The sequence below is a fragment of the Pelophylax lessonae genome, assembly GCF_965119305.1.
Source record: "Pelophylax lessonae genome assembly, chromosome: 6".
Lineage (NCBI taxonomy): Eukaryota > Metazoa > Chordata > Amphibia > Anura > Ranidae > Pelophylax > Pelophylax lessonae.
Genome location: NC_138773.1, coordinates 214,327,806 through 214,353,401, shown reverse-complemented (window position 1 = coordinate 214,353,401; position 25,596 = coordinate 214,327,806). Strand labels below are relative to the sequence as shown.

Sequence of the window (25,596 nt, the reverse complement as noted above, 5' to 3'; positions counted from 1 at the left end):
ACCGGATCATCCGCTCTTGCCGAACCTCTCCTCTGCTACATTGCTATTAGTGATAAGTACCCCACAGGGGAAACCTCTATAACCTTTATACTAAAGCTTACACTATCTAGCTCTGCATACTAAGGACTATTACTACATCTGCATTATCTAAGATTGCTAGCTCTTGAGCCTACTACCACCTGTTCTTGCACTGGGTTGATCTCTCTTGTATGTCCACCTGCTACTCTGTCATCTGCAACCATACATGATTGCTAAACCTATCTGCATCCCATCTGCTACTATCTTACTTTCAAGAACTTTTCCTTTCAAGTGTCTGTCATCTACCATCTCTACCCAACCTGTCTCTTCAGCCTATCATCACTGTGTTACTATATACATAAGTCACTCTAGGAAACATCTTATTGAGTGTGTGTATTTACTTGCTGAATTGAGATCCTCCACACATGATGAGTCATTGAGAGTTGGGAATGGTGTCTCAGCGTTTCTCTTACATGACTACTGAAGTGGAATATTTCTGCAGCTGAAAATCCACATCATACATAAAACGCAGGAGCGTTACACACCCCCATTAAGGATCTAATTCAAAAATACAACCTCCCTCAATACATGTACTATCACCTTCTGCGCATATCTCACTTTTTGAGGGACCATCCCCTGCGATCGATCTTGGTCAATGGCAGGATATGGGACCTTCTCACGAACACACTGCCGAAAACCCTCAAATTATCATACTATTATGATGTTCTGTTGGACAATTCTGCGTTCTACAAAACCACTCACATGTTCCAATGGGATAAAGACCTTGGTACTACGTTCTCTATTTCTCAGTGGAAGTCTGCCCTCACAACCATATATAAATACTCGCACTGCGCAAATCATTGGGAGATGTCCCAAAAAATAACGAATAGGTGGTATTACACACCTTACCACCTGGCGGGCTTCTCTCAATCCTACTCTCAACTTTGCTGGAAGGAATGCTCTCAAGTAGGGACTCTACTCCACGTTTTGTGGTCCTGTCCTTCATTTACGAGCTACTGGCACCAGATATTTAGATATGTGTCCTCTCATACCGGGCGCATACTAAAACCGACCCCAGCATTAGCCTTACTACACCTGGGAATTAATGACATACCGGCCCAATATAGGCCCTGAGTTACCCATGTTTTACTTGCGGCTCGCACATCTGTGCTCCGCAGATGGAAAACCAAGGAAGCTCCAAATCTGACGGATGTGGTTCAGCTACTCAAAGTTAACTACCAATTTGAAAGAGCTCTGGCAATAAATAGGCTACAATTGCAATCTTTTAATGCTTGCTGGGACTTTTGGGCCATGAAGCTACCCTGAGTTAATGTTGTCTTACTGTTGGATGTGACATACTTGCTTGCATTACTTGCATTACTTGCTTGACTTGATTGATAACCTGTCATACGTGATTATAGCGGATGTTACTGCTGCTGCTCATTGTTACAATGTTGAGAAATGATTTTATATTACTTTCTTCTTATTTCTCTGTTATGTCTTAAAAATTTAATAAAAATTATTTGCAAAAAAAAAAGAACACAGCAGTCGGCTTCCTGGCCCGCTGTTTAACAACCAGCTATTCTTCACATAGAATTCAAAGTGGTCAATCATTTTTCGACCAATCTGAATTCAAATCATTCTGAAAATTTGGAATTCATTAGAATAGAAAATAAAAAACAAAACAAATTTTAACGAAAATGAAATGAAACTTAATGAATTCCGAAACAAAACAAAATTAGTAACATAACAAATCTATTTGAAACTAAATAAATGTTTCGGCTCTGCACATGTCTATAGATTACTCATGACTAATATAATCTTGGAAGTCCTTCCTGCTATCTTTTTTAGCCACTTCCTCTCTGGAGTAATTTTTATATCTTTTTTCACTCATGTCAGCATTTTGTCTGTAATTATACTTACAAACCACAGAATTTTATATATTTTCTAAAAGTAGAGATGCTGTAGAATAAAATGGTGGTAGTTGCAATTTATTATGTTGCACAATATTATACAATACTGTAAATAAACTGTTGATGAGGGTAAAGTAGAACTAACCTTTCTCCTCAAGTGTTACTAAACCCAGGACCCTGCATATTAATATCTGGTGTCCCACAATACACAGAACATGGAAATGCAATTGTTTTAGTAAATATAAACTGCTAAATATCTTTTCTCATTAGCAGTATATAGCAGTCTTGTGACTTCTATCAGTGTCCAGCCAAGCACTGATTAAAGCTTGTTGGAGGAGTTTTCTCAATGACCTATGAGACGGCATGACCCCTGACCCTCTCTCTGGACAGTGCTGATTGGGCCTGTGCTGATCACATGCATCCTCCAAAGAAAAAATACACAGCAAAGTGAGCATGTGCAGCATGACTACATAGACTTTGTGTTATCAGAAAATTATTAGAAGTCCCTGGAAGAAGGGAAGGATCAGGGAGGCCTGAATCAAACAGCCTTTTTACACAATGCGGAGGATTAACCCCTTAGGTTCCACAGTGAGTATAACATGCATGCTTTACTGCATACACAGACTGATTTTACTGTTGTGGGTTTAGTAACACTTTAAGTTGCTTCCTGGTTTCTGGCCTAGACCTAAATTATGTCATACAGCCCAGGAGTCCTTATGGGCATTTTCTTTTTCCTTTATCTTGAGGGGGAGGAGGGGCTAAACACACACACTCCTGACTGCATGCCTGAGCAAAGTGACCACTGACAAATGTCTAATCCTTTTCCACTTTATCCAAAACTGACAAAAAAGGTTTTTCCTGGAGATGCACTTTACAATTTCTATGACTTTTTTTCAGATTGCTTCAGACAAAGTTATACAATTAATGGGATAGCAGACAGAACTTTAACCATATTCTTATACTTATTTAAGAAAGATGACACTGCACACTAAATTGGATTTAAAAAAGGCCGCGGCCGTTTAATACTTGTTTAAATAATAAATAACTTAAAAACATCAATTCAGAAACATTGAAACATAACCCGACCACTACGGTCCAGGTTAAACAAATAAATATTACATCCAAGGATTATCCAAACTCATCAAAATAGCATAAATAACTTTTACAAGTATAAAATATCGTCCCCCTTTGTACTGGGCAAAGGTGACCCTACAAGTAAAAACTGGCCTCGACAAACAAAAGGGGAGGGGGGGAGGGGAACAGCACGGCTTGAAGATCTTGAGGTGAGGTGGTCTTGAGGCAAAGTGAAATCCTGTCAGGATGAGCCCCCTTAAATATTCCTTAGGGGAGCTCAGAAGGCGGGAGAAAACAAGGAGAAACCGGTTACCCTACCTAACCTTCCTAGCTACAAGGGGGGCTTACCTGATTGGGGCTTATTGTAGCTTAATACTACGCTGCCTACAATTTCTAACCCAGCAACAGAATTTACCTCACACTATATTCCCTGAAAATGGCTCCTAGTTGCTAAGCTGTGCCTGTCACTATCCCATCGATAAAAAGGGGCTTATTCAAACCCCTTTTTATTTCCATTTAGTCTCATAGCACAGGTATCCACAGGGCCCTACTACTACTAACTCTTTGTAAGCAGGGTGCTGGCTATAGGTTTATCAAATCAACTTTCTAGCTGACCAGCCTAGGGCTATTGGTAGTCTGGTCAGATTTATCACTTTCTTATCTTGTTGCCAATTCCTACCAGTCTACACTGCTCAATTAATCTATTTAAAGATCTGTGTTTTGACCCAGGACTGGCACTCTTTATCTTGCATTTACTCGTTAGTGGACTTTCCGGAACATATTGATTAAGTATTTATTTAGAGATGGAAATAAACGTAACTTGTTTTAAACAAGATTTGCCCACAAATAAATCCAACTTACTGGCACTATTACCATGACTTCAAAACCAAATTATTTTGGACATGTCCCATTCCTTTAGACCCGGTTCACACTAATGCGAGTGCCGGGTTCGCATGTAATGTCGGAGCGCACTGCTCCGACATTACATGCGATCAGCTGTGCGGTGCGAGTTTAGCCATACAGTTTCTATGGCTAAATTCGCATCGCACCCGGTGCAAACACGCACAGGAGGCATTTTTGCAGCCGCATCAGGATCGGATCGCACAGCGGTTCACACTTGTGCGATCCCATCCTGTGCGAACTGCACGATCGCACTGCGATATGCGATCAAACTGGGGGTGTCGTTAAGATTACATTGACACCCCCAGCGTATCGCATATGGCAGTGTGAACTGCCGGGGGTGCGTGTGCGATGCGGGAAAAGGCTGCGAATTCGCAGCCTTCCCGCATCGCAATAGTGTGACCCGAGCCTCAGACTGCAAGTATATATATAACTTACCAAATGTGAGTTTGGAGGTCAAACCAGCATTCTACCTGTTACACTTTGCAGAGAAATTAAAAAAAAAAACTTTCTTGTGATCCATTAGGTCAATGGATTTGCATGTCTGCCATAAGAAAATAAACCTCACATCAAATCCTCATACATATATCATGCATACACAGGACTGTATTATTGTGTATGGTGTGATTTCCTACAGAAATGGCCATCATTACCCATATACAGTAAACCCCCCTCCATTGCGGGGGTTACATTCCGGACCCAGCCGCGAAAAGTGAAAATCCGTGAAATAGAAACTCATTTAAACACATAAAAGATACTGAGAGACATAGCAAGAGCTATGGAAAACACAAAAATATTTCATTTTTAATGATTTATATAGTAAAATAAAAAAAACCGCAATATACCGGGACCGCAAAAACTGAACCACGATGGAGCGGGGGTTTACTGTATAGGCATTTACGTAAATGTTTCTTGCTCAACCAAATTCTTCATATAAACCTTTCCTTACCTAACGACTTTAATTACCAGGAATTGGACTGCTAAACCAAAAATGTAAAATTCTCATTGTTTTCTTCCTCCCTAGCCTATAACTGAAATGCAGCCTTTTTTTGGGGGAGGGGGTACCTTTTTTGACGGGTACCATCTACCACTTTCTTAACACTTGCCTAGGCAAGAATTACAGTACCTCAGGCTGACGACAGCCTCCTAAAACATGTTCCACATCCCAGGAGGCCGCAGGACCAGTCTTACAGTGCTGGGGGATCTTGCACATGTACAGTGGGAAGCCAGCTGTGAGACATCCAAGATGGTGCCAGGGATCCAAGGCCCGGCGAAGAATATGCTCTGGGGAAGACAATGCTGTATTCCATGGGCTAGTAAGTACCTGTTTCACCACCTGACCTCTTTTGGATGATTTACTTACAAATACTCGGCCGATCTTGCAGTCTCACAGTGTGGTCAACCTTGCACGTCTGTCTGTACACTGTCTGTCTGCCTTCACCTTGAGGAATAAAGGAATTACTTTTTGATTTCAACTTGTGACCAGAGTGCGGTCTCATATCTCCAATTTCTTACATCCAAGATGGTGCCAGGGATCCAAGGCCCGGCGAAGAATATGCTCTGGGGAAGACAATGCTGTATTCCATGGGCTAGTAAGTACCTGTTTCTAAAAAGTTAGCTGCTACAGTATTTATTTATCATTTTTCAGGGAAATTTGTGTAGTTCCTCTTTGATGTCCTAAATTTTCTGGGGAAAAAACAACAAAACACATTCATTACTCCACGATAATTATTATTCACAATTTTAAACAAAGGTAAAAATATTTTACCATGCATTTCAGGACCAATGATTTGAGGAGCCTTGCATAACTCAGCTTATGTATAAAAATAACATAAGTATGTACAAGTATGCATACTGTTAGACTCCTAAACAGCTATTAGGATCTTTAACCACTTGCCGACCAGCCGACGTAATTATACCGTGGCAGGTCAGCTCCGTTACGTGAAACGACGTACATGTACGTCACTTCGTGTAGCAGTTAGTGTGGGCGCATGCATGCACCGATTGGATAGAGGGGGAGCCTACCAGCGGGTCCGGCGGCCGCGATGTCCACCAGGCACCCGCAATCGTTCCCCATGGAGACAGAACAGCGGTCTGCCAATGTAAACATAGCAGACTGCTGTTCTCTCAGTGATGAACACGGGGATCCTGTGTTCCTCCTATTTAGGGACACAGGTCTCTGTGTTCATCCAGTGAGCCCATCCCCCACACAGTTAGAAAGTGCCCCCTAGGCACACATTTAACCCTTTGATCACCTCTGGTGTTAACCCCTTCTCTGCCAGTGTCATTAGTACAGTAAGAGTGCATATTTTAACACTGATTACTGTAGTAATGTCACTGGTCCCCTCAAAAGTGTCAGTTAGGTGTCCGATCTGTCCGCCGCAATGTCGCAGTCCCGCTAAAAATCACTGCTCACCGCCATTACTAGAAATAAAAATAATCATTAAAATTACATAAATCTATTCCCTAGTTTGTAGATGCGATTTTTTAGAATTTTTCTCATTCTCATTGGGAATGTTTTATAGCAGAAAGTAAAAAATATTGTTTTTATTTCAGAATTGTTGCTCTTTTTTTGTTTATAGCGCAAAAAAAAAAAAAAAAAAATCGTAGAAGTGATCAAATACTACCAAAAGAAAGCTCTGTTTGTGGGAAAAAAACAACATACATTTTATTTGAGTACATCATCACACGACCGTGCAATTGTCAGTTAAAATAATGTAGTGCCGTATCTCAAAAAAATGGCCTAGTCATTAAGGGGGTAAAACCTTCCAGTCCTTAAGTGGTTAAACTTGCACTCATGTGTTGACTTTGACAGCTGTTGGCTTACAGAAGTTCACTGCTTCAGTCATGAATGGAAGTTCCTGCAGGATAAAGCGGGCATCACACATATATCACACAGAAAGCAACTGTCTAACCACAAATGTGCACATCTGCACTGACGCCCTGTCTCCTGCAGGGACGTCCGTTCATCACTGAGATGAATGGAGGAATGTCGAGAGCTTGTGATGATTGTTAAAGTTGACAAAGTTGATTAAGAATCTTCAAGAGCCTAAGGGATGGAACTTAGTCATTCCACAACTACATTCTGTGTACTGACAGATGAATGAAAGACTCGTACAACTTTCTTTCATTACAAACTGCACTCTGTGACATACAGACATGTAATAGTAAATTCTTCATGCATGTCTTAAACATGCCTCACTACATCTACTGAGGGGGACATGCGAAATGTCAAACCGCAGTTATAATCATAGGGAGACAAAGCTGCACCCTTCCGACTAGGCCATCTTTTTATACCGTATAATAGGGCAGCTCAAAATCACTTTTACATCACATTTAAAATAGGCAATGGGCTAAATTTTCTAAAACAAATTGGCTGTTTGCTTAAGTGGGGTACACATTATAAGAAAATCCGACGACCGATTGTCCGATTTACCTCGTTGTTTCACAGCAAATTGGTATAGATGAAAGAATTTTCTTACAAAAAATTTGTACGAAAATTCTCGTATGACAAAGGCTTTTTTTATGTTGTTTATTGCTTCTGATCATGCGCAGTCCTTCTTTTCTGATTTTTCTTGTACAAAAATTATATGAAAACAGTACACATTAACCACTTGCCTACAGTGCACTTTCACCCCCTTCCTGCCCAGACCGATTTTCAGCTTTCAGCGCTCTCACACTTTGAATGACTATTACTCAGTCATGCAACACTGTACCCATAAAAAATTTGTGTCCTTTTTTTTCACACAAATAGAGCTTTCTTTTGATGGTATTTGATCAATACTGGGTTTTTTATTTTTTGTGCTATAAATAAAAAAAGACTGAAAATATTGTGAAAAAACGCATTTTTCTTTGTTTCTGTCATAAAATTTTGCAAATTAGTCATTTTTCTTCACAAATTTTGTCCAAAATTTATACTGCTACTTATCTTTGGTAAAAATAACCCAAATAAGTGTATATTATTTGGTCTTTGTGAAAGTTATAGAGTCCACAAGTTATGGTGCTAATCATTGAAAATGTATCACACTTGATCACACCTGATGTACTGAAGGCCTATCTCATTTCTTGAGACACTAAAAAGTCAGGAAAGTACAAATACCCCCCAAATGGCCCCTTTTTGGAAAGTAGACATTCCAAAGTATTTAATAAGGGGCATGGTGAGTTTTTGAAGTTGTAATTTTTTCCCACAACTCTTTGCAAAATGAAGATTTTTTTTTTTTTTTACAAATTGACGTATTAACAGGTTATTTCTCTCACACAGCATATGTATACTTGCAACTACACCCCAAAACACATTCTACTACTCCTCCTGAGTATGGCGATACTACATGTGTGAGACTTTTTCACAGCCTAGCCACATACAGAGGCCTAACATCCAAGTAGCACCGTCTGGCATTCTAGGAGCACAAATTACACATATAATTTCCTGACAGCCTATCGCACTTTTGAAGGCCCTGGAGCACCAGTACAATGGAAACCCCCATAAAATGACCCCATTTTGGAAAGCAAACAGCCCAACGTATAATTTTTGAGGCATAATGAGTCTTTTGAATATGTAATTTTTTTCCACAAGTTTTTGGAAAATGTGGAAAGAAAATGAAAACGCATTTTTTTTACACAAAGCTGTCCATTTATGCAATATTTCTAACACATAGCATGTACATAGCAAAAATTGCACCCCAAAATACATTCTGCTATTCCTCCTGAGTATGGCGATACCACATGTGTAACACTTTTACACAGCCAAGCCACATACAGAGGCCTACATCCAAGTAGCACTTTACACAAAGTTGTCCATTTATCCACTTTAAGACTGGGCCTATTTTTGACACTTGGTGTTTACAAGCTAAAATCATTTTTTTTGCTAGAAAACTACTTGGAACCCCCAAACATTATTTATTTATTTTTTAGCAGAGACCCTAGAGAATAAAATGGAGATCGTTGCAATATTTTTTTATCACACCATATTTGCGCAGCAGTTTTCCAAGTGCAATTTTTTTGAAAAAAATTCACTTTTTTTTATTTAAAACATAAGAAAACAGTAAATTTAGCCCAATTTTTTTCCATAATGTGAAAGATAATGTTACGCCGAGTAATTAGATACCCAACATGTCATGCTTCAAATTTGCGCACGCTCACAGAATGGCGCCAAACATTGGTACTTAAAAATCCCCATAGGCAACATTTTAAAAATTTCTGTAGGTTACCAGCTTAGAGTTACAGAGGAGCTCTAACGATCGTGGTGATACCTCACATGTATGGTTTGAACACCGTTTACACATGTGGGCGGGACTTGTGTATGCGTTCGCGCACGAGCTAACGGGGACAGGGCACTTTAATTTTTTTTTTTCCCTATTTATTTTGTTTATTATTTTTTTATTTTTACACAGTTTTAAAAAAAAATGTTTTGATCATTTTTATTCATATTACAAGGAATGTAAACATCTCTTGTAATAGAAATAGGCATGAAAGGTCCTCTTTATTGTGAGATCTGGGGTCAAAAAGAACTCACACCTCACAACTACACTAAAAAAGAAAAAAAAAAAAATTGTTGAAAAAGGAAAAAAAAAAGCGGCCCTTTAAACCGGTTGCTAGGCAACGACTTTTGACGTAGCTCCGGTCCTTCAAGACCATAGAGTCGAGTGAGGGCCATCTTGCCCTCACTCGACTTCCTGTCTCTGAGGATCCGGGACCGGATAGTTTTCCCCGCTGCCGGCGGGTCTGGTAAGCTGGGAAAACGTCTGGGATGCGGCAGGAGGGGTCACCTCTTCCCCTGCAACGTAAGGGTAATTCCGCTGTGAATCCGCCACTGGGACCACCCTTATCTGAAAGCCGACCGCCCGCCGTTTAAAAAAATACCGGGGTTATGGCAGCTATCTGCTGCCATAACCCCAGTATTTAGCTTTTAATGGCCGACGTGTATAGTCGTTAGGCGGTCGGTAAGAGGCTGCATGTATATAGCAAAAATTGCACCCCAAAATACATTGTATAAAGGAAAGTGTACAGGAATAGTCCGAGTCCATCTCCGATCCGCTACTATTTGACTGCGGATGATCACTGATGGGTGGCAGGTGACGGTCACTGATGGGGTGACAGATGACGTTGACTGATGGGTTGACAGATGACGATGACTGATGGGGTGACAGGTGACGATGACTGATGGGGTGACAGGTGACGATAACTGATGGGGTGACAGATGACGATCACTGATGGGGTGACAGGTGACGATGATTGATGGGGTGACAGATGACGATGATTGATGGGGTGACAAGTGACGATGATTGATGGGGTGACAGGTGACAATCACTGATGGGGTGACAAGTGACAATGATTGATGGGGTGACAAGTGACGATCACTGATGGGGTGACAAGTGACGATGATTGATGGGGTGACAGATGACGATGACTGATGGTGTGACAGGTCACGGTGATTGATGGGGTGACAGGTGACGGGCGATGGTAACCGATGGGGGACAGGTGACGGGCGATGGTGCACAGCGGTACTGATGGCAGTCTCTGGTGACAGGTGCACTTTAGGCTACATTCACATGTGGGCGTAGTGGATCAGGGCAGAATCACTGCGATTCTGCCCGCGATCCGGAAATCATTGCAAATTGCGGGACGCCTGTGTGTTACCCGTGATTTGCAATAGCACCCCAAACGCTGTGCGGTGTTGCCGCGATTTCCGCCTGCTCTTGTACCTTTTTGGGCGTCATGCATTGTTTGCGCGATGTTACCGCGATTCGGCAGGCAGAAATCGCGGCAACATCGCACAGCGTTTGGGGTGCTATTGCAAATCACGGGCAACGCACAGGCGTCCCACGATTTGCAATGATTTCCGGATCGCGGGCAGAATCGCGGTGATTCTGCCCGCAATCGCTACGCTCACATGTGAACGTAGCCTTATGGGTGTCAATTTCTGGGCACTGATGAGGTGACTGTTGGGTGACAGGTGCAATTGGGGGGGCTGAGGACTGTGTGGGGACCTTTACTGGTGGTGTGCTTTTACTTTTACAGGTGTACAGAGCAGTAACTCACTGTTTCTAGCTCTGCTCTCCTCACACTGGAAACTGTGTGAGGGGAGAAGAACTAGTAACAGTGAGTTACTGCTCTGTGTTAACATTTTGTGATCGGCTGTGAATGGATTCACAGCCGATCACATAGTAAACAGTCACTGTTTACTACTGCCGGTGACTAACTGTGTTCCTAGGGAACACAGAGCCACCGACATGACCGCGCTGCACGTTCCCGATCGAGCATGCGTGGTCTTCTTCCGGGCTTTGCTATTGTGATCGGCTGTGTCATTGGAACACAGCCAATCACGTGGGAAACAGCCATGCCCATTGGCTGTTTCCACCCTGCCGGTGACGGGCTGTGTCACAATCGCGCGCCTGCCCTGCTTGAATGGGCGGACGTCATATAACGTCCGCCCAGAACAATGGCCGCACCGCCCCGCTGTCATTTGACGGTCGGCAAGTGGTTAAACAAAAATCGTTTGTTTTTTCGCCCGCACGAGAAAAATTTAGCAGTTTGTCCCTTTAAAAATTTTCGTACGAAAATTCTAAATCGTCTGCAGAAAGTCCTGTACACACGATACCAAAATCGTACAAAAATTATTTGTACGAAAATGTTCGCCTGATTTTCTTATAGTGTGTACGAGCCTTTAGTGAGAAAAGGCCCGTACACATGATACGAAAATCGGAAGTAAAATTTAGTCCGACGAACGATCTGCCGATTTTCAGATTGTTAGTTTAGTGCTTTCGATAGCCGATTACGAATTTTCGGACGACAAAATCTGCATGTGCAGGCTATAAATTTTTTATTATACGTGAACACAACGTCCGATTTTCGTTTAATTAGTAGAGTTTTCGTCCGAAAAAAAACGTAAGAGCAAGACTAGGCATGCTCAGAAACGAAAGAACACATACAAAACAATTCAACACATGACATCACTTCTGAAGTTGAATTCTGTCTTAGGGAATTTTCGTATGAAAGTAACCTCTTCACTCTCAATATGAGGCTAGCATGCAACAAAAATCAGACGCAAGATTGTTCGATAATCTGATCATGTGTACAAGGCTTAAGGCCCCTTTCACACGAATGGTTAGATTTCAGCTTTTAGCTGCGGAAAGAGGAACTTATTTACCACAGCTAAATGCAGACAAAAATAAGTAAACAGTTGCTATACAAAAGGCAAGAATTTATTACCGCAGCTAAACGCAGCCGCATTTAAATGGACGTCATCGCACATAATAGCAATCAGGGCCGCCATCAGGGGGGTACAGGCAGTACTCCTGTATAGGGCCCCGGCACATAGGGGAGTCCGGACAGCAGGAAGATCGGTAGGATGACAGGATACCTCCCAACCTGGGCAGGACTGTCCCACTGTCCCGCTGTACAGAGGCTTTGTCCGGCATAATTCTGGTGATAAATGTTACCTTCTTGCTAAGAAGGACCTGCATAAGGGAACATTTAGGCCCCTGTTACACAGGCGGTGGTTGTGCCGCTGGTAAAACATGTTTTGTTATTTTGAAATTCCAACACTCCTTGCACAAAGATTACTCACATTTGTACATGGCTATCAGGGTTGCCGCTAGAAATCCTGGGGCCGCATACAGCCTACCTGACAGGCCCCCCCCCCCCCCCCTTCCACCAAAATTTTAAAAATTATATTATCACCCCCTCCCCCAATCCCTCCCAATCACGCCTCACGGCGCAACCCCCCAAATCCCTCCACAAATTCACAACCCCATCCCCGTACAGAGTGCAGGGGTCAGGAATGCATTACATACAGAGTGCAGGGGTCAGGAATACGTTCAGGAGAATGCAAGATACAGAATGCAGGGTTCTGGAGTGCATTATGCACAGGGTTCAGGAGAGTGCTAGATAGGGAGTAGTGCCTAAAGCTGGCCATACACTATACAATTTTCTTATTCAATTTCCTTTAGATTTACCTTAAACTATGTAGTGCAAGGGCCTGCCAGATTGCATACACATTGAAAGTGTTTAGGTTTGACCCTATATCACATGGTTTTGGTAAATCTAAAGCAAAGTTGAACAAGAAAATTGTATAGTGTATGGCCAGCCTTAGTTTAGTGAATGAAGTGACAAGAGGGAAGACAGCGCAGCACCTTCTAAGTGCAGCAAGACATTTATTGAAGTATGTGCAGCAGTATTACACTCACATTTAGTCGGTGAATAAGATGCAGTTAGTCAAGTAATGTTGATCATCAGGAGCATCACTGGAGCGGGTCCTGGTGGTGGAGGCAGTGGATCCCGGTTAGAGCGGCAGGGGGTTCCTCCGTGTGTACAGGGATGGCCTCGGTGGAGTCCGTGGGCTCCTCGTCAACTGGTGGAACGCTGGCACTCGTGGGTCCTGGGATCCTGGAGTCACTCCTGGCGGTGATGCGGGATGCTACGGCGATGCGTTATCGGAGCATGCGCTCCTTCCTCAGGCCGTGACGGGACGCCGTAGCATCCCGCATCACCGCCAGGAGTGACTCCAGGATCCCAGGACCCACGAGTGCCAGCGTTCCACCAGTTGACGAGGAGCCCACGGACACCACCGAGGCCATCCCTGTGGCTCTCATTGGGATCCACTGCCTCCACCACCAGGACCCGCTCCAGTGATGCTCCTGATGATCAACATTACTTGACTAACTGCATCTTATTCACCGACTAAATGTGAGTGTAATACTGCTGCACATACTTCAATAAATGTCTTGCTGCACTTAGAAGGCGCTGCGCTGTCTTCCCTCTTGTCTCCCCCCAGAGATCTCTTCTGTCTCTTCCGCCGGCAGCCGCTACAGTGGACAGCTACCCCCTGAACTGTTTGGGGGTCCCCCCACCCCTGGTGTTTCCCTTCTCCCTTCTCCCCCTCCCCCGGGTCCCCAGGACCAGACTTTTTTTTTTTTTTTTTGAGACCTCTTCTTGCGCCACTTCACCACCAAACCAACTAGTGAATGAAGTGAAGCTCTGTTGACTTCAATCAGGTGCAAGCAAAAATACATATTTTAAAAATTTTCCTTGCATGTGATTTGGTATTCTTTGTAAGGTGGACTTTCATATTCACTAAGCTAAGTGAACATTCCCTGTCAAAGTGACCAAACTATCTGCCAAATTAACCCCAGTGTGTGTGTTTAGCATGTTTTATTCCCCAAAAAAAAAAAAAAATATATATATGTATATATATATATATATATATATATATATATATATATATTGTAGGAACAGAAATGAAAAAAAAGTGTTATTGGCAGAGAAAAAAATACATTCTATTACCCAATAAATAGCTCTTTCATAAGGTGCGTGTTTATCCCCACCCTGCAGCCTTATAGTCTCTATTTGGCATTTACGTAGAAGGAGAAGCTTCTCTTTCGTCATTACTGGCCTAATACTGATTTCCTCTTTTCTACGTTCCTCTTTTTTTTTTTTTTTTGTAGGACCAAGTTGGATAGAAAATTGGTCTAGCAACTACAACCGTACTCGAAGTGAATGTCTGAACTCTGCCATAAGGTATGTACATGTTTTTCCTCTAAAATTTGGTTAATAATGTAATAATGTACATGGTTTGCAGCCATTACTTTTAAAATTTACCCCAAACTAACAAGATGAACAATAACCATGTTTTTCTGAAATCTGATATTGGTGCATAATAGAGCAAAAATGTCAGCATTTAATATCAGCTTTAAAAGCTTTACAAATGTAATTGATTTGAATTTACTACATTGAAATATTTTTTTTTCTAATTACAAATTAAAGGCTATATCCATATAAACCTGATATTCACTTTGCTTCATGGGGATAAACTCCTGGCTTCTAGTATAGGTTTCAATTGTTTTTATTACGTTTTTTCTTTCTAAGATATAAGAAGAAATACAAAATATAGCAACAATAGTAGTTTTCTAATGTTACATACACAGCAACATTGGTACGCATAAGGCAACATGTAACAAAGTTGGACTGCTCATTATTTTGATTAAGTGTCGGTTCACACTACTCCGACTTGTCAGGCGACTTGGTCGCCTGACAAGTCGTGCTCCATTCTGTGCAATGGGAACTGTTCTAATAGGAGCGACTCAAGACGCTCCGACTTAGAAAAAGGTTCCTGCACTACTTTTGGCCGAAGTCGGAGTGACTTGCATTGACTTCCATTATGTGAAGTCAGTGCAAGCCGCGCCGAAGTCGCGGTGCACGGCGACTTGTTCAAGTCGCCCCGAAGTCGTGTCGCCATAGTGTGAACCAACTCTAAGAGTCCAGGTAGTTGGTGTAGTCTGGCTCACACCAGTTCTATGTGGAGGACCCTGTTTGGGAGGGAAATATTACCTTTCCAAGTAGAAAATATAAAAGCCCTTAAAACCTAGGGCACTATTAGTACTGAACATCAGTAAAAAGCTCTATATAACAACAATACTTCCATCTTATAACCAGTCTGGCTTCTAGTATCTATCCAAAACTCTGGCAGTTGGATTTCTAGTAAGGCTGAATACAATAGCATGAAGCATGACTTGGAATATTATGCCCCATACACACGTGCAGATTATCTGCAGACTTTTGTCTGCAGACTTACCTTTTCTATGTAGTGCAAGGGCCTGCCGGATTGCATACAAATTGAAAGTGTTTAGGTTTGACCTCATATTATATGGTTTTGGTAAGTCTGCAGACAAAAGTCTGCAGATAATCTGCACGTGTGTATGGGGCATTAGAATGGAATTCTTGCAATTGAAATCCCAGTAGATTGTAATTGAATCAGCCTAGTGGATTACATTCTGCATGGAAATATCTGTTTTGGGTGGTGAAAACACCTCCCCATACTTCCCCAGTTCGCGAGTGAGGCGTCGACTGTGAGACTGTATCCTCACTCTATTATAGAGCATAATTATGACAAGAAGGGCTGGATAATAATGACATCATTACTTCAGATCTGGTTTATTCAAGGTCTGTACTGCTGACAGTCCCCAAAACGCCACTTCCCTCTAATGCATTTCCCCCCAAGTAGGACTAAATTGTAGAGATTATAATAAGATGTGTTAGAAGGGCATGGCTTGGCACGGACTATCAGTGGTACAGACCCTGAATAAACCACATCTTAAGGAAAGCTTTCATTAGTGTGCAGCCTTTCTTGTCAAAATCTGCTTTTATAGACACATATTTTGAAGAGATACTATAAGTGTGTTTTTTTAGTGATATATTAAAACATTTTTTGGAAGTTTATAAACTGGTATAGGACTGTTTAATTTAATTATATAACTATATAAATATAATCTTTATTTTACAAATTAACAATAATTGCAGGTTGCAGCTATGGTCTTTAACCACTTTACCACCGGAGGATTTTGCTGTCTTACGTCCAGGCCACTTTTTGCGATTCGGCGCTGTGCGACTTTAACTGACAATTGCGCGGTCGTGCGACACCGTACCGAAACAAAATTTACGTCCTTTTTTTCCCACAAACAGAACTTTCTTTTGGTGGTATTTGATCACCTGTGCGATTTTTACTTTTTGCGCTATAAACAAAAAAATAGCGTTTATTTTGAAAAAATAACAATATTTTTAACATTTTTTATATGAAATTCCCCCCCAAAAAATGTAAAAATCTAATTTTTTTTAAATTTTTGGCCAATTTGTTTTCTACTACCTATGTTTGGTAAAAAAAATCATGATAAGTGTATTTTGATTGGTTTGCGCAAAAGTTATTGCGTTTACTAACTAAGGGAAAGATTTCTGTCATTTTTGGTGTTTTTTTTTAACGCGTAATGGCGGCGATCTGCGATTTTTTTTTGCGGGACTGCGACATTGCGGCGGACAGATCGGACCCTTGACTGACATTTTTGACACTTTTGGGGGTACCAGTTACATTACTGCAGTAATCAGTGCTATATATATGCACTGTTACTGTAAAAATGACACTGGCAGGGAGGGGGTTAATTTTATTGGAGAGGGAGGGGTTAATGTATGCCTGGTGCTTACTAACGTGTGGGGGGGGGAGGTGACTGAGTGACACAGGGACAGATCGGATGTTCAGCTATGCTGAACACTGCGATCTGTCCCTGCCTGTCACTTAGGAGATCCGCCCGCTCTGTTTACACAAGCAGGCGGATCTCCTCACTCGTTTCCCCGACGATCGGGGAAGAGCGGCGGCGATCGCCGCCGCTCCTCCCCTGGCCCGACTCCCGCTGTGACTGAAAACAGTGGGAGCGCCGCCTACAGGGGGAGGAGTCCAGCGATGTAGGCTGCAGTAGCAGCAATGTGAGCAGTGGGAAAGTGGTTAAGCTGGACATACACTGACCGAAATTCACTCCTGTCTGCAACCTCCCACCCAACATCCTAGAAGAAAATTGGCAGAAAATTGTTGGCCAATCACATGCAGCCTCTGTTCAGGTATTCTGACCCACCTGCACCACAGATCTATCCATTTGTACTGTATAGGGTAAATGGTGTAATCTGTTAGACTTTTTTTGATCAGCCTGCAGGCTGAACAAAAAAAATGTATCAGTGTATGGCCAGCTTTAGTTTGCAAACAATCCCTGGCTTTCTGACAGGAAGCAACAAATGAAAAAGTACATTAAATACTGGAATAAAGAGCCATAGGGAGTCACTGGAGCACACTTTAAAACAATAAGTACATGCTAACAGCATAGATAAAAGAGGGCAAAAATGTTTAGTTAATTAGCATACCCCCAGTTGTGTGAAAAAAAAAACTGGGGGGCCACACATTATGCTAGATTGACTTGGGTATAATCAGCCTGCCCATAGATGGATCGAATCTTGGACGGTCCCTGCTGAACCAGCCAAGCTTCAATCTATCTATGGCCAGCTTTACTGATACCTGCAACTTTCTCATGGTCTAATAAACTAGTCTTCACCTTTAGCTTGCCTGCAACCCTCTCCTTTGCCTCGGGGCACTATTCCTCCCACTGCAATAAAGCACTATTTCTCCCACTTGACACCAATAGGCATAACTTCTGCGACTGACATCAACAATGGGGCAAATATTTTCCGCTGCTGACACCAAGAATGGTGAACTATTTCTCCTCCTACTGACCACAGGCGCTATGTATTTTTTTTGCTCTGACTACCAAGCTTGAGGTATTGTTTGCTTCCAATGATGCAGGGCTATTTTCTACTCCCACTGGCCACAATCGGGAACAAAGTCTGAAGGACAGTAAAATGGTCCTTTGTTGAGAAAAAATTGGAGACCTCTGGCCTATTGAGTCAGATGTACCCTATGAAAAAGTTATGTATAGGAAAAGAAATTGCCTAAACAAAATTAAAACATGTGGATTTGTGGTGTGAATCCACCTCTACATTACATACACACACTATGAGATTACCTGTATCTGTGGAAATTCAACTCTTCTTCTTATAATACAAACTGTCATTAAATGATACTAGATTGAGTGAGTCTGAAACAGTTTTGTTATTCCATGATAATTTCTTTCTCTCTGTACTTCATCATTAATTGGAAAATGTACAACAGAAGTAACCAAAGCATCAAAACCCAAGAAGAAGTGATATACCCACCTTACTTACAACAAAAACCAACTATCAGCACTGACAATGCTAAGTGTGAAAAACATACAAATTAAATAACACCATGCTTGGTACCATAACCAGGGACTGTTTTTTTAAAACTGGTCGGGAGCCTTTATGTAAAGATCTTTATAGGAGACTACTCTAAACCTGCTTATCAGGGGAAAACATGCATGTTCACTTACTATGTGTAACACCCTCCTAGATAGGTGTTAGGACAAGGCATATGTGGCCCTGTCTGCTTATCAGGGGGCCTGATCTGTTAGCTAATCTGTCAAATGCCTCCAAGTGTGGCCTGTTGAGTCTGGGGAGTCTCCCCACTGTATCCAATGAGGGATCTTGTTGGGCAGTGGTGGAAACCTAGCCAATAACACACCAGGGTTTATGACTGTCCCAGTGGGTGGGGTTTGCCGCAGTGCACCCTGGGATTGGAAATAAATCTGTGGGGAGCATGTGACAGAGGGTCTTTTGGTGGGAGCATCAGTCCCAGGTGGATTTGACGGCTGTCTCTCCTCCTGTAAAGTTTGAAGGTGGTCCAGGCAATCAGCCTAGGGACCGGAGGTTGAGCTGGGCTGCAAGGGATCCAGAGTTGCTGACCGAGTGGAGCTTCTGGGCAGAGATCTTCAGGAAAAACAGTGTTGTGAGTACTCTAGATCTGCCCAGGGTCTGCCTAGGAGAGGGGATCACTCCAGTGAGGTCAAACCGGATCCAGGAGCCAGCTAACCAGGAGTGTACAGTAAAGGGGGGGCCAAGTAGTAAAGTCCTGAAGCTTGGGGAGTAAAAGGGGTCGCCAGGAAGGGCCCTGAAGTGTTCAGCAATACAGTTTGCTCTAAAGTCAGCTACCAGAAAGGAGTATCTTGGGGAGCCTAAAGGGACTTTTCCTACAGTCAGAGGTGAAGTTCTAGTAACTGGCCTTGCTGAGGTCAGCATCAGTCAGCGTTAACCAGCATCAGTGAAGCGCTAACCAGCATCAGAGAAGCGCTAAATAGCGCCAAGCAGTATTATTCTGTGTCCCTGCATAATTGTGCATAGTTCAGTTGCTGGAGCATCCCACTTCTCCGTTCTCCCATCCAAGTTCTCAAATAAACCCTAAAAACCAAAGAAACTGAACTGTTCCTTGTCTGAGGTGCTCACACTTGAAAAACATGTTGAAAGGTACTGTCATTGCTAACCCAGGGGGACCCATACTCAGCAGCTCCCTTGAGAGTAATGCTACATATGAAGAAGTTCACCTAATTTCCTCTGCTTCCTATTGCCACATCCTTACTTTTCCTAATGAGACTTACAGCCTTAACCATAGCAATTATATTGCACCAATGTAAATCAAAGTAAGCAAGTTAAAGTGACCCAAAAGGGGAAGTTCAACTAGTTTACATCCTCCCCCCTTCACTACCACATTCGGCACTTTTTAGGTTTTTAGGGGGGGAGAAGGGAGTGGGTACCTGGTTTTGACAGGTATCTGCTCCCATTTCCACCTCAGATTGCTGCGGCGATCTGAGCTGGAAGTTCACTCCCCCCCCCCCCTTCCCCTGCAGTCATCTGGGATATATCACAGGTCCCAGAAGACTACGGGACAATTAACAAGGCTCAGTAGGTAACCAGCTGTGAAGCCAAGGTTTCCCTTACTAGAGATGCTGGCACCTGCACCCAAAGTGGATTGAAGAATCGGCTCGGGTGAGAACATCACTGGATCCCTGGACAGGTAAGTGTCCTTATATCAAGAGTCAGCAGCTACAGTATTTGTAGCTGCTGAGTTTTAATTTTTCTGGTGGAGCCTGGAGCTGCTATTTAATTTGTAACAATCCCTATGGCTATATTCTTATAACATGTTCCTTGTTTTATCTTATAAAAAGAAAGCAGGGGTAGCTATTGAAAAAAATGTGTTTGTGTAGACTGGATTAAAACTGATTGCTATATATTGGTTGTATTAAAAATACATAATCTTGAAGCTGAACTCTAAGAATTAAGGTTTTTTTTTTTAACTAACATCGATCCAGTCTAGTTAAATCAAATTCTTCATTACTTACATCTAGAGGGCTGTTGGGGATGCAAAACTTCACTGTAGATGCCTGCACTGATCTTTTCTAGGTTCTGCTCCAGTGACTCAATGTTTGTTAAATACAGGGGGTTGCTTGCTCAGGTCCTCTGTTATTCAGTTGTATTTTTTTCAATTAATACAAGGTGTCTTTTGATTGGGCTAGGTGGAGATTATGACATTATCTGTCCCTGATACCTGCTTCGTCCAATCAGTGGACACCTTGGGCCTGTGTCCTCTGATTGGATGAAGCAGGTATCAGGGACACCTTAAAATTGGACAGTGCAAAATCTGGTGCAGCTCGGCATAGGAACCAATCAGCTTCCAGGTTCTTTTGTCAAAGCCTAATTGAACAAACTGAAGCTAGAAGTTGATTGGCTACCAAGCACAGCTGCACCAGATTTTTCTAATTTTAGTAAATCAACCCCCTGGTATTCAATGAAAATAAAGTGCATTGCGAAAGTATTCGGCCCCCTTGAACTTTGCAACCTTTTGCCACATTTCAGGCTTCAAACATAAAGATATAAAACTGTAATTTTTTGTGAAGAATCAACAACAAGTGGGACAAAATCATGAAGTGGAACAAAATTTATTGGATATTTCAAACTTTGTTAACAAATAAAAAACTGAAAAATTGGGTGTGCAAAATTATTTAGCCCCTTTACTTTCAGTGCAGCAAACTCTCTCCAGAAGTTCAGTGAGGATCTCTGAATGATCCAATGTTGACCTAAATGACTAATGATGATAAATAGAATCCACCTGTGTGTAATCAAGTCTCCGTATAAATGCAACTGCACTGTGATAGTCTCAGACGTCTGTTTAAAGCACAGAGAGCATCATGAAGAACAAGGAACACACCAGATAGGTCCGAGATACTGTTGTGGAGAAGTTTAAAGCCGGATTTGGATTCAAAAAGATTTCCCAAGCTTTAAACATCCCAAGGAGCACTGTGCAATAATAATATTGAAATGGAAGGAGTATCAGACCACTGCAAATCTACGAAGACCTGGCCGTCCCTCTAAACTTTCAGCTCATACAAGGAGAAGACTGATCAGAGATGCAGCCAAGAGGCCCATGATCACTCTGGATGAACTGCAGAGATCTACAGCTGAGGTGGGAGACTCTGTCCATAGGACAACAATCAGTCGTATACTGCACAAATCTGGCCATTATGGAAGTGTGGCAAGAAGAAAGCCATTTCTTAAAGATATCCATAAAAAAGTGTTGTTTAAAGTTTGCCACAAGCCACCTGGGAGACACACCAAACATGTGGAAGAAGGTGCTCTGGTCAGATGAAACCAAAATTGAACTTTTTGGCAACAATGCAAAACGTTATGTTTGGCGTAAAAGCAACACAGCTCATCACCCTGAACACACCATCCCCACTGTCAAACATGGTGGTGGCAAAACTGATAGAGACATACCCCAAGCGACTTACAGCTGTAATCGCAGCAAAAGGTGGCACTACAAAGTATTAACTTAAGGGGGCTGAATAATTTTGCACGCCCAATTTTTCAGTTTTTTATTTGTTAAAAAAGTTTGAAATATCCAATAAATTTCGTTCCACATGATTGTGTCCCACTTGTTGTTGATTCTTCACAAAAAATTACAGTTTTATATCTTTATGTTTGAAGCCTGAAATGTAGCAAAAGGTCGCAAAGTTCAAGGGGGCCGAATACTTTCGCAAGGCACTGTATATAAGACAATCTCTGAATGGCAGAGGTGCCAAGCGAATGATTATTTGTGTTCAGTATACAAATTGCACGTCACCAGAGCAGCACCCAGAAGAGACAATGCTGACTGTACATAGCACAGGCTACTATAGTGAATGTCAGCATTACCAGCTGCCCTCCGAATGTGAGATATGAAGTATTAGATTTAACCAAGCTGGGCCAATGTGAGTTTAAAAAAAAAAAAAGATAATTCCCAGAGTTCCCAGAGTTCAGCTCTAAGTAGCAAAGACATCCACAACTATCAGCAGCTCCACTGAACAAATCGTAAGTGATATCAGCCAACTTCTTGAACAATATTTGCCTCTTCTGGGTGCAATAAAACATACATAATGAACCTAATGATCTGTGGGGATCTCTTGCATGTATCGTCCCTATAGGCCTCACATTTTTCTAATTGGTATTCTGTAATCCCCTGTGGAGCAGGATTTTAGCTGGGAGAGGGAACAACAGCATTGTGAACCACTCAGGTTCTACTTCATTGCAAAGTGCTTTCAAACTATTTCTGTAAAGTTGCTTTAATGGAATATCAAAGCAAAAAAAAAAACGTATACAGCACATCATGTTTTATTCAATAAACAGCATGCAAGCATAGAAAAATATCCATTGATCTGACAGTTCTTAAGTCATTGTTAGTTGTAAAGTCAGAAGGTTTTTTTATCTTAATGCATAGAATGCATTAAGATAAAAAACCTTCTGTGTGCAGCAGCCCCCTCGGCCCCCCTAACACTTACCTGAGGTCCCTTTCTGTCCAGCGATGTCCACGAGTGCCGCAGCCGCCTGAGATTCTCCCTCCTAATTGGCTGAGATACAGCAGCAGCGCCATTGTCTGCCGCGCTGTCAATCAAAGTCAGCTAGCCAATCAGGAGAGAGAGGGGGCAGGGGCAGGTCAGGGCTCCATGTCTGAATTGACACAGGGAGCTGTGACTTGGCTTGGGTGCCCCCATAGACAGCTGCTTGCTGTGGGGGCACTCAACAGGCGGGAGGAGCCAATAGCACAGGAGAAGGACCCAAGAAGAGGAGCATCGGGCTGTTTTGTGCAAATCCACTGCAAGGCCCCTTTCACACGGGCTTTCCGATTAGGTCCACTTGTCAGTTTTTTCAGGCTAACCTGATCGGATGCTCCATGCACCTCTATGGAGCAGCGGATGTCAGCTGTGACATCTCTGCTGACGGTCGGCATGTAGTTAAAAGATAGGGAGCATAGAGATCACTTCAGTGTGCAGCTGCAAACAGCGGCATGGTACAGGCTGTAAACCAAGCTGCATTGCTTTATTGCAGTGAAGAAAAGAGAAGTGCCTGACATAGTAAACCAGCCATTCGTGGATCAAAATTTGGCCAGTTCAGCAGGAACTGGCTGAATTTCAATCTATATATTGGCAGGGTGGTTGAACAGAAGTCAATCTACCAATGGACTGCTGTATAATCACCCTGTTGGATTTTTGGCTGGCTATAGCCGACAGCACTGATCAGTGTATTCTGACAGCAGGGAAGCCTCCCCACTGTCAGGATACAATAATACAGCGGGGAGGATTCCCCCATCCACTGCAAATGTGTGAATGGGGAAATCAAGTCCTTTTTTTGGTTCAACCCACTGATTGAATAAAAAAAAAGAGACTAATGTTTGGGCTACTTTATGCTGCCTGGCATGGGTGTTTAGATCCCAAGACTGGCTGAACAGAATTTCAGGTACTTTGGCAAATAGCGCAGTTAAAATGTGTTTATTTATTGGCTGTTTGTTTGCAGTTGTTCCAATACATGCCAGAGGGCACTTTGCAATCAAACACCAACTGGGTGGTCAGTACTGTACACCCCCCAACCCAGCTTGTGCACATCTCTATTGGCTTCTTAGCACACCCATCAAATGATTGGGCCAGTAGGGATATACAGTAAAGTAGCTTGATGGGCCGCAAATCAGGTATCCTAATATTAGCACAATAACGAACCTTTGGACTCTTGTGATATTCTGGAAAGTATCTTCAGTTATGTGCAGCCCCTATAGGTAACTGCATTTTAATTTATTTTACAATTTTTGGACAGTTTATAGTAGTGAAAGTGGAAGAGGAGAAAATAGCGAGACTTCCAGAGAGCAAAAACAGCTTCTTTATTGAACAAACGTAGGAATATCAACAGATGCTTTTCACACTCCTGTGTCCAATCATTGCCAGAGTGCGTATGCTTGCTTATAGCTTCTCAGTCACATGTGAAACCAATCAAACAATAATCCAAAACGGCCAATCTATCCAACATGACCATAAAGCCTAGTAAACACATAGAACACTGTACCATGCCATATATATCCATAATAAAACAATACACATATATTAGAAGAAAAAATACAAAAATGCAAAAAAAGTAACACTTGAAAAAAATCCCAAAATAAATATACGGTGTGTTGAGTTATTTTGAGGTGACAGCAAATTGACACTGTTATACAAGCTGTACACTCACTACATTACATTGTGGCAAATTGTCATTTCTTCAGTGTTGTCACATGAAATATATATAATATATATATATATTATATATATTATATATATATATATAATAAAATATTTACAAAAATGTGAGGGGTTTACTCACTTTTGTGAGATACTGTATATGTGCATAAAGATACTAAGGAAAGAATTGTAAACACAAGTATAAACAAAAATAATATAACACAAAAAAGAAAATGATATATACATATATGGAAATATATGGAAATAAATGCATGTGATGCAATTCTAATAGTTCTTATAGAAGTGAAAGGTTTGCTCTAAATGTGTCCAAATGTTTTCTAAACTATTAGTTTGCATGAATGTTAAACTCTCTTTTAGGCAGGCCATACATTAACCAATTTTATTTACCAACCAGGGGCTGAAGGGGCGAAAATTGCTTGATTCCCCCATCAACACAGTCATTGTTTGTGGCTACAGCCGCTGGCAGTGATCGCAAGAAAACGAGGGTCTGGGCCCATCTTCGTTATGGGTATACCTGCCCTAATAAGTGTCTGAAGTAATATGGAAGTGGTTAAGCTGGCTGTATCGGCTGGAGTATGGATAAACTTTTGTCCCCGTGCCAGGGTAATTGCGGCTGGGGGCCCCTGGTGATGCAAGTTGGTGCCAGATACAGCCGGTTGGTCATTTAAGGGTGCCTTCAAAAATCTTAAGACCCATTAGAAGAGCAGGTAGCTATATCAGGCTGTTTATGTTATGTTATGTTTTTTCTAAGAAGAATGTTATATTGTGTAATGAAGAGATTTGTTATTTATGGTTGTTTAACCACTTTAGCCCTAGCCGCAGCAGATGTACTGCGGCAGGCTGGCTCTCCCAGGCAAAGTCCCGTACATGTACGGTGCTCGCCTGGGAGGAGCTAGGGGGCAAGCGAGCACCGCCGCAGCGCGCTTCTGCCT

General features: G+C 42.1%; 1 protein-coding gene across 1 annotated transcript in view; it reads left to right on the top strand.

Annotated features, from left to right (window-relative positions):
- The first annotated feature begins 14,303 nt into the window (after window positions 1-14,303).
- ITGB2 (integrin subunit beta 2) overlaps window positions 14,304-25,596 on the top strand; it is a 156,686-nt gene continuing 145,393 nt past the window's right edge. The window contains exon 1 of the mRNA XM_082262384.1: window positions 14,304-14,421. Within this exon, the coding sequence (XP_082118510.1) occupies window positions 14,400-14,421 (22 nt within the window). The 5' untranslated portion in view covers window positions 14,304-14,399. The remainder of the gene's footprint in view (window positions 14,422-25,596) is intronic.